This window comes from Agrilus planipennis, unplaced genomic scaffold, assembly GCF_000699045.2.
Source record: "Agrilus planipennis isolate EAB-ADULT unplaced genomic scaffold, Apla_2.0 scaffold167, whole genome shotgun sequence".
NCBI classification, from domain to species: Eukaryota; Metazoa; Arthropoda; class Insecta; order Coleoptera; family Buprestidae; genus Agrilus; species Agrilus planipennis.
This window is the reverse complement of record NW_020439043.1, coordinates 647564-658244: the sequence shown is the minus strand read 5'-3', so window position 1 is coordinate 658244 and position 10681 is coordinate 647564. Positions and strand designations below refer to the sequence as shown.

At 36.4% G+C, this 10681-nt stretch overlaps 1 protein-coding gene across 1 annotated transcript; it reads right to left on the bottom strand.

Annotated features, from left to right (window-relative positions):
- Positions 1 to 296: 296 nt before the first annotated feature.
- Positions 297 to 4021, bottom strand: LOC108736824 (serine/threonine-protein kinase PAK mbt). Its single transcript, XM_018469412.2, has 4 exons — positions 3266 to 4021; positions 2736 to 3110; positions 1912 to 2394; positions 297 to 1788 (listed from the first exon to the last, which is right to left on the bottom strand). The coding sequence occupies exons 1-4, from the start codon at positions 3734 to 3736 to the stop codon at positions 1393 to 1395; spliced, it is 1725 nt and encodes a 574-aa protein (XP_018324914.1). The 5' UTR covers positions 3737 to 4021; the 3' UTR covers positions 297 to 1392.
- Between the last annotated feature and the right edge of the window lie 6660 nt (positions 4022 to 10681).

Here is a 10681-nt window from a genome sequence, read left to right as displayed (position 1 = left end):
AAGATAAAGCAGAAAAACATGATAACGTACCTACGCAATAACGTTTCAGAAGAAATCCTTAATATGTAAAATACACGGAAGTTTTATGTTGCTATGGGGGTTACAAAATGAACAAAATTTTTAAATTTCTTTTATGATCCCCGAGAATCATATTTAAATTAACTTACTGACTTCTTTTATACCATGTCAATTTCTAAAAAAAAATGTTATTAAAATACTATTAATTTTGTTCAAGTAATGTAAATAAAATCTAATATTTACAACTTAATAACAAAGTACAAAAATTATATACAAATTAAATTCTTAATATTTCCAAATAAGAGAAAATTCAGAAGTAAAACTAAATTATAATAAACATCAGGCACGGTATGTCTATCGTAAAGGAAAGGCACATAACCAATCACAATGAATTATTTATGCAAATAGCATTTTGCACTTGAGAAGATCGTAGTTTTAGATCCTACTTATTATTAAATCGCAATAATAAATTAAAATTTAGCTATTTATTTAAAAATAAAAAAAGAATTGGAATGTTAAAAATTGTATTACCTCTAGTCAAGAATCCCGGAGTTAGGCAAATGTTATGTTACTAAAACAATACAAGAAAAATGCAAAACTAACACTGTCTCCTACTTTTACATTTACTTTTTACTGTTTAAGTACAATTTATCTACTATGGATGAATAGATTTACGACTATTTATGGTGCGTTTTGGAAGTACTTAAAAATAATAAAATATAAACAAATAATATTTTATTAACAGCTTCTTTATTAAAATGTTAACTCCTGGATTCATACTAGGAAAAATAAATGCACGAGCTAATAAATTACTGATTTCGATATTGCTTTCGTTTTTCATATCTACAGCCATAATTATTTTATTTAACATTTTGTAACCAAATAATCGCAATTATAAAAAATAAAGTGAGATTCAAACAGTTCAATATAAATCAAACTGTTTTTCCTACCATTTTATAATACTATATAAAATTTCAGTAAACTATAGTTTTTTATCAATATCAAGGAAAGACAACTTTATTTATGTGTTTTAGTGTATAAGAGTCAAACCAACTTCATCAACAATCATTATTTCGAATCAACAAATATCAACAAGTTTTGTTTTTGTACATGCATTTTTTTCTTTTTTCATAAATATAACACTAAACTTCTTATTTCCATCTAGAGTTTAATGCGTTTTATGTTTTTTAAAATGTATTAATGCTGAATTTTGGGTTTTATTGGTGTACTTAATTCAGTTCTATAGAACTTCGTTTCATTTTCTGGTATTCCTCTACGAATTAGACTTGCAACTTTATCTTAAGGAAAATATTTTATGTACATTCATTCCCACATTTACATATCAACTTTCTTGAAACAGTCATTCATAATACCTCAATAGTTCGTATGTCTTGAAGCAGTGCCCCTCATAAGCGGGACTAGAAGCGCTGGAGGTCCTGCTTGTCTCAAAAATGGATGACTAAGGAGTTCCGCAGCTGTTGCTCTCTGAGCAGGATCGCGTACCAACATCCGCTCCAGAAATCTCTGTAAACGAGGCGACACCTTGTGGCTATTTTTGAACTTAGGCGGTGGCATTTCACGTATTCTTCTCATGGCGTACAAAGGTTGTTCGTTAAAGAATGGTGGCTCTCCATCTACCATTTCGATGACCATTATACCTAAAGACCAAATATCAACCTCGGGACCATACGGTAACCTGCTGATGACCTCTGGTGACATCCAGTAAGGTGTTCCGACAAGAGATTTACGTTTCGGGAGTTCTTGCGACACCTGTAAAAGAAAATGGGATGCAACCGGTGTTTCATAGGTGGCAATGCACTTATTTAGTAATGAAAGTTAATTTTTTATTTATTGTTCATTAAACTAAACCACCTGTTTTAGGTCATTCCTTACCTGAGCACAGAATCCAAAATCTGATAATTTAACTCTTCCGTCAAGGGCTAACAGAATTGAATCCGATTTAATATCTCTGTGAATGACTCCTTGCGAATGTAGATAAGCAAGAGCTTTGAGACACTGTTTGCAAACTGTAGCAATCTGTTCTTCGTCCATTCTGGAATGCGTCACAATATCGGTCAAGGCACCACCCTCTAGGAATTCCATGACGACCCATAATTCATCGTTTACCAGATAACTATCGTACATCTCGACGATATTTGGATGGTGGTAATCGCGCATTATAACAACTTCGTTGAAAAGCAATTCACGTCGTTGTTGTTTACGCAAATCCATCTTTTTTACCGCTACTTGGCGTCCAGTATTACGATCTCTAGCAATGCAAACCGTTCCTGTGGAACCTTCCCCAATTTTCATGAATTGCTCCAAAGTTTCCCTGGGATCTTTTGGAGATACTACCATTTGAAGTGCTGCCCTGAACTGTAAAACAACAGCGTTCTTTATATCATGTAATTGATAGTATATTGTCATCTACTAATATTTGCAGCTGACCTTTTAAATTTCATATAAGAAAGCTGCGTCGCAGATTCAGTTTACAAACAAATACCTTTGATTCGATTTTGTTATGAATTAGTTAGTAGTAATTATCAATAGATAGCGATATACTGCCAACAGCTTTTTATAAATCAATTTACTGTTAAGGCATTTAATATAATGCTATAATACTTCTGAAGTTACCGAAATACTGTACCTAGATTTACAAAATCTGAATCAATCCAAGAGTATATTCTACTTAATTTTTATTTGTAGAAAACACTTACCTGTTCGTGTGTTAATATCTGTTCATGATGCTGTTTATTGGAAGTAGTAGAACTAGCAGACGATGGAGCAGGATGTTGTACAGGAGTTCCACTAGCTCCATTTTTAATATTTTGATTTTGATCAGCTCTTGCAGGGTATGTTCCATGTGAGTGAGGAACAGTAACATGAGCAGTAGAACTGGGATGATTTGAGTGAGTGTGATTAGGAAAATGCTGAGCTGCTGTTGGTCCAGATGCCATAGAACCAGCTGGAGAAATTTGCATTTGGTCTCGCACTGGATACCCTACATAAGGTTCCTGTATATTGCCATTCATATGGGTCCCATGAACCTCATGGTTACTTAAAGAGCGTTCTGCTGGTGAATTATCCCGAACCTACAATAAAATAGAGCTGAATTATTTCAGTTTAAAAGCAATAGTTAAGTTTCTGCTTTTCAACATGTAGGATTGAAATTCTTCTGTTTCTAATTGTAACTGCAGAGTAGGTTTATTTACTACCCTCTACTAAGCACTTTTTCATTTACACTTACCTGTGGTTTACTAATACAAGGATCTCTTCTTAATGAGGGATATTGCATAATTTGTTCTTCAGGCACTGCTGGTGGTACATTTGCATTATTGCGATAATCTCTTCTTAGTCTAGGAGGACTGGAGGATCTTAAGGAATTAGATCTGGCAACATTCGATGTTTTAGGGAGTACAATTCCATTAGTGTTTGGAGGTTTCTGTTGATGTGCACTTAACCTATTTTCAGCTTTACTTTGATCTCCTCGAACAATTGTTTTCAAATCCAATATTTCTGTTGGAGTTATTTCAGAAGGGTCGACTAAAGGCAAAGGTCTGTTTGTTGATTTTAGTATTTGGTTGTTTCCCACTATTGACGCCCATTGTAAAGGAAGCCCTACATATCGACCTTCGCGTTTATCAAAACCCGTGTGTACTCGATGCTCGAAATTAGTTGGAGGTGAAATCAGTGGCTTCTTTTTCTTCTTAGAAAACATTTTAAGACACTAACAAATACAGCACTTAAAATTAAATTACTATCGATACTTAATTTCCAATTCCAACGGTATTACTTGTCAGCACAAACACTTAACCTGGTGGTCGTGTTTCTTAAACTTCTTCATGACTAAGTAGACCAATAGTTGAAGTCACCGTGTTTGGAATAATAAGATTCAGTGTAAAACATTTCAATCAACACGTGCTTTAAAATTTTAAAGCAGAATGTAAACTACTTCATGTTTATTTGTATCCTCAAATTAAAAACAACTACGCCACATGGTGTTAATATATTGAAATCTGATTGGAATTCGAAGAAATGGTATTTCTCATTAGTCCGAAATTTCTGTAGCTCGAACCACAATTTTGCTGATTGACGATTAGAAGTCAATAAAGAAATTTACTTTACATACTACTAAGTGATAGCAAAATATCCACAACTAAAAACTCAAAATTAATTAACGTTTATTTTTTATTTAAAATAAAGCTATGAGGTCTTTTAGAAGATTAATAATCCTGTAATTTTACTACTACTATTTTGTTAAAGTTGATTGAAATGAGACAATTGACAATATTTACCACAAAAAATTTTGTGTGGGTAGTTATCAGCCACTCTTTCCTACCCTAAGCTATTCTTCGTATTCCCTAAAACTAGAACAACCTACATCCTTAACTATTTGCGAACAGTAATCTAATAAAGGTCTGCCTCTACCCCTCCTAACTCCTAACTCCTAATATGTCTCTGACTAGACCTTCATACCTGAGAAGGTGTCGTCTATCTCGTCTATTTCTTATTGACTTCCATACAGTCCTCTGTTCTCCCTCATACGGGAAAGATTTAACTCAACTAATTCAAGGATTGGGCACCACCAAAGAAGATCCTGGAAAGATAATGAATTTATCGAAAACCAGAGGAAGGAAGAAGTTATTGGCTTAACAATGAGATAGAAAAAAGCCGGAACATCAAGACAGTCGCGGGCAGATGTGAGCTACCTAAGTCAGACAACGAAATGTTATTGGGCTGAGCTGAAGTTTTTTACTTGGACCAATCCTTATTCAAAAGAATTGGAAGAATCCAGATGGAACTAGAAACAAACTTCAGGTGGTACTTTCGAGGAGTGTCTAAAATCTTAGAAGTAATCCATGGCTGGATTACGCAAATGGGTGTTTCATTCCCACTAGCTACTAATTCTGGTGAGCGGGCAGTCCCTCCGGACTATGCAGAAGGCCCTCTTCAGCCTCCTTTTAGGAATAATGGGAGTGGGTGAGTTGTGGTTGGGGTGAGTAAGATGAGACGGTTAGTAGCAATGTCCACGGACTGGAGGAAGGGCGAGTAATCCTCAGCTGCAATTGCGTTTCGAACTCTCTTTTGACTGCTGAAAATCGGTTCAGAGCTAGACGTGGTGGCCTACGAGCTACGGTAGGATCGGTAGTAGCGTTTACGTAATGCATCGTAACAGTATAAAGTTTCTATATAGACCTGGGGTTGGCTTGTACAGAGTGCCATTGTGAAGTCACAGTACAAATATTTTGTATTTAAACACTTCGGTAAAGCTATTGAATGATGGCCTGCAAAAAATACCGGGTATTTTAGTCAGATCAAAGGAGTAAACCTATTGCATAGAAACTTTATATTGCATAAAATGACTGTCGGGGCTCTGTATTGACGGAAATTGCTTGAGTAAATCGTCATACAAGGGGTGAGGTGGGTGAGCTAATTTAAGAGATATTGGTAGCTTAAATCTAAGAGCAATTGACAGTGGGCCAAGAAATCAGTGCCTATTATTGGTTTGTTAGCATCTGCAATTATAAATCGTCATTCGAAATTTCTACGCAGGCCTAAGTTAAGGAACAGCCGTAGGTCGAAATGACGAAGCCATTTGCTGCTTCTAACATAAATGATGATTTTGGACGTGACCAAATACCTATTAGAGACTTGGGATATACGTAGATGTCAGTATCTGTGCCGATCAGAAATTGTAGATGTGTGACTCAGTCCGTAATGAAAAGACGACGTTGGATACCTAACTACTAGTGACGGTTTGTTCTATAACCACTATTTGGGTGACACTTCCGGGAAAAACTATACGAACGCAACGAGGATCTTAAGATTCGCCGCCTCATATCGTTAAAGTCCATTTTGAAGGAGTTGATCATTTCTACCAGGTTTTGTATTGTGGGACCGTTATGGGGGGTTGCACTGGTTATAGTGTGTTCGTAGACCGAGTCAATGATGCTGTCGGAAATTTCGGCAAAGTCATCCAGGTCATTGTCTTTCATTGTAGCAAGGTTCGACTGGATGTGAGTTAGGAGGCTATAAACCATTTGGTTCGTAGAATTCTGTCGGTGATAGTGACACCGCCTACGCTAAAAAAAATGGCAAAGGAACTGGAGGGATTTACGGTGGTCAAGTTCTGCTTTTTCGAGTACTAGCTTGATGCATGCCTCTTATGAAACATAAAACCGTCTGTCTTGATTGTGCTGCATGGTTCTTCCGCCGGAGGATTGATGATAATGTCACGTCCTCTGAAACATGTCGAGGATCAAGATCACCAAGTAGGTACATTCCCAAAGTTGTAAGTTTCCGAAGTGACCGCAGAGGCATCGAAACTGCGATCAACCATGCAGAATCATAACTCCGGGTCGAACGATATGGAGGGTTACAATTTGACTGCTGAACGGTCGATAGACGATTTAGTAGCGGCAGGGAGGGGTTGCATGTTGACGCAGCTTGAATTGGTTGACCTGAGTTATTGATATGGCGATAAAGATGACAACTATTTTCCTGGTATAAGGCCTAGCAGCAGTTTGTGGTCCATCGGACGGTGCTGTAGCTTATTTCTCCATGAGAAGATACGTATTGATCACCAATGTAGCGTGCGTGACGCTAATAGATACAGTTGCCAGTCTGCAGTCTATTTGCTGCACTGGAGTAGGATGAGGATGTGATTTAGTATATTTGTAGTTAGAAGATGATGAGTCTATTTGCGAGACTGATTTATTCAGAGTATTTATGCAATAATTATTTGCATGGGTTATGTGGATAATGTCTATCTAGCAGTTTAGTCCGAGTTCAATATTTGATGTAGTTTTAGTCAATCGTCAGCTACGATAGGAATGCTGAGTTGTTTGTCATAATTTTATCTAACAGGTTTCGTTAGTTTGCTTTTGGCATTTCACCAGTAGGTACACATATTTAAGTTTTATTTTGAATCGATACAGGTTAGAGGAATGCGCAGAAATAGTGATTTTATCCTACCCGTTCTGCTCCAACTGGAAAGTCAATATGCCGTTTTTCTGAACAATTTCGGCGTAGCGGGACAAAGGCCTATGTAAGGCATATTACAGTACCACGAATAGTACGGTCAATTGAAAATATCCGACGTGTAAGAGAAAGCATTGCAAAAGATCTAAGAACGTCAACAGAAATACGTACCACACAGTTAGGCATGTCATGGACGTCTCTGGGGTGAATTTTGAAGTTTCATTTGCATGTTTTCAGTACAAAATCCAAGTGGCACAGCAGCTTCTTCCCAGAAACCATCAACAATCCTTGCAACGCTCATTTTAACTTAAACTAAGTGGATTTACAAGTAAGCAGAATTGCAACTACTGGAGTACAGAAAACCCTCGTATTCTTCAGTCTTTGCCCAAGGTGTAATTGATGAATATTTCTTTGAGGAGGCCGCTATAAAGCAATGCTGAATATGTTTTGTCACATCAGTTGGAAGTCCTAGGACAGGAGAATATGTGGTTGCAACAAGACGGTGCTACTGCGCACATCCAGAGAGAGGCGATGACCATTATGCGCAAAATGTTTCCTGGGCGGATAATTTCTCGATTTCCTAATTTCTTCTTATGGGACTATCTCAAAGGAACGATATACACCAATAACCCTAGGACGCTACAACATAACATCCGTCAAGAAACAGAGGATATAGCGTCAAATGTTTCGATTAGAATTATGGAACATACCGTTGTGCATCGGAGTTAGAGGCGGCCATTTAACTGACATCATCTTTAATTCATTATAGGCTTAAACTTTAAATACAAATAAATGTCCTACCCATGCCTTTTTGCTTTTCCTTTCATTACAATGTACATGACCGCTACTTAAAATCGTATACTTGATTGTGGCCGTCCCTGTATTTCGTCTTCTGCCCCTAATTGTACTGAAAGGTTCTCGAGTATCATTAAAAGGCTTGCCTGTTTCTCGAACTCGCCTTTCGATATTGGAAAATGTTTCTCTGTAGGGGATCAAACTATCAAGAAATCTTCTTCGATATTCTCAAACACTTCTACAACTTTCTCCACCGAAACGTAACACCAATATCATGTCAAATCGTTCGCCAAATCAAAGTTATACAGCCAATCTTAAAGCAATTAGCAAATTGTTAAAATTAAACTTTGATTCCTGATTGTCAAGTTTGACGTAGGCCAACTATTGAATTTCAGATGTTTTATGTGTGGCGGATAACGCCTCCGTATTTAAATTAACAGCATTTCAATTTTTATATCTGTACATACATCAAAATATTCTCGTAGGCCCAAAATTCAATAGAAATAGATATCAACTATTACCCATCCTTATACTTAGATTTATTCTATTCAGATATCTCAGGAAAACGCCGATAAAAATTTTGCTATTTCGGTTTAAACATTTTATTACACCCTTTTGTAAATAAATCCTTGTGTCTCTGTGTATATGTAAATGTTCCTATTCAAATTCTTTTGTAGTCAATTCTATCAATATCAATAACCTTAATTACTTATACTTTCCTGTAATCCCTAATAGCATTTCGGTTTTGTGTACTAACTGCATGTCGTCCGTAGTTAGCATCATTTCTTAATTACAATTTTACGATGGGTTTTCTTAGATAATTTTTTTTTTATCGAGAGGCATGGTCTAGAAGTTTAGACCATTGATTAGCATTCAGGAGGACGCCGGTTCGATTTCGGGTCCGTCTGCCTTGGCTCAAGTTTTTCTGTAGTTTCCTTGGATCACTTAGGCGAATGCTGAGGCAGTAATATTTCACAGATAATCTTTCATTCTCTTCTGTCTTCATTTCGTCCGTCTCAACTTTCTCATCCGAACCACCACCCACCCATTCCCACGATTCCTGAAAGCAAGCTGAAGAGGGCCTTCCACCTTACCTTCCGGCATAGTCCGGAGGGACTGTCCGCTCACCAACATTACTGGCTGGTGAGATGAAACACCCAAAAGTTTTTTTCTTTTTTAATTTCAGTGATTTGGGACTACATTCTATTTCTTAGTATTTCTTATCTTCAGAACTTTCCAAACTTATTACTACTCTATTGGTACCTTACTTTCATCCACTAANCTCTTCTATCTTTGTTATTTTTAACATCCTCCTATTACATCGACTATCATCCATGTTCCACACCTTTACAGAGTCGTACTCCAAACATGCACCATTATTACTCGTTTTCGAATTTTTAAACTAACATATCTCGAGCACAAAATGATATCTTTTTGCTAAAAGCGACCAGGCCCCACGGTATTCTTTATTTTACCTGTTTAGTGCTTTTTCCATCCTAAGTTGTCTGATCCCCTAAACATCGAAAATCAGCGAAATCTTCTAGTTTATTGTCTCCTGTTTTTTTAATAGTACCAGCCCTATTTTCACATCCTTTACTAATCAATATTTTTGTTTAATTTTTATTAATTTTCATATCAAACTCTTCCATCCTAAGATTGATTGAACACGCACCTCCACTCCTTCCTATCCTGATCTAATCTTAGTATTTCCATAAACTAGAACATCCTACATCTTTAACTATTTGCGAACAGTTATTTATTCTAGGTCTACCTCTACTTCTCTTAACTCCTGTTTCTGCCTCTAACATGTCTCTGACTAGACCTTCATGCCTGAGAAGATGTCCTACCAAATCTCGTCTATTTCTTATTGACTTCCGTAGAGTCCTCTGTTCGCCTATGCTTTCTAGTACCTCTTCATTTCGAACGTACCACATTTCGAACGTTTCTAACCTTTTCTTTTCCGCCGCGCCCACCGTCCATGTTTCGCACCCGTACAGCGCCGCGCCTCAAATATGCATCTTTAACAATCTTTTTCGAATTTCTGCACTATCTTCTGCTTTATAGCCGTACTACTGCTTCCGTCCTGACTTATCTGACTTCCTAGGTACCAAAAATCAGTCACTTCTAATTTTTTGTTCTCTTTTTTTTCGTCTCCTATCTTTTATATTCGCTCTTTCCCTGCTTTTCCTTCCCTTGCATACCAGTATCTTCGTTTTACTTTTATTTATATTCGTACAATACTGTTTTGTCAATACCGCTTCCATTTTATTTAAAGATAACTCCTCCTTGCTAGATTGTAATACTGCTTTATCATCCGCAAATCTAATCGTAAGCATGCTAAACGTAAATATAGCTTACCCAATAAAAATAAGAATGCTTAATCTGGTTTTAAAAGGGATTATTATTATAAGAAGAATAGGAGGAATCAATATATTTATTAAAAAAGTAACCAAGTGTTTGTCTTATAATTTTTTCAGTTAGAATAATATAATTTCACAACCTCACTGAACTTTAGAAGATTTACAGTTTTTGATTAATTTTGACGATGTTTTGTCAAGTACATTAAATAATTAAACCCTAGTTAGCTGTATCTATTTTGTAACTGTTTAGTATTTTAAAAAGACTCGCAAGATTGTAATTTTTATCGTAATAAATAGTCCCTTTCATTCGCTAATTGTGAATTGTTTTGGCGTGCGCAACGTAGTCTTAAATTTTGTCGGTTGTCGCAAAAAGCTTTCTTATTACCGCGTCATCTTAAATCATCTTGTTGGTAAAAGAAAATTGTGATCAGTGATACTTAAAGTAAGTAACGCATGCGCGAGCAAATTGTTGTCATTAACCGATAGTTGACAACAAACAAAATCAGTATATGTCTGATAACCGTGAA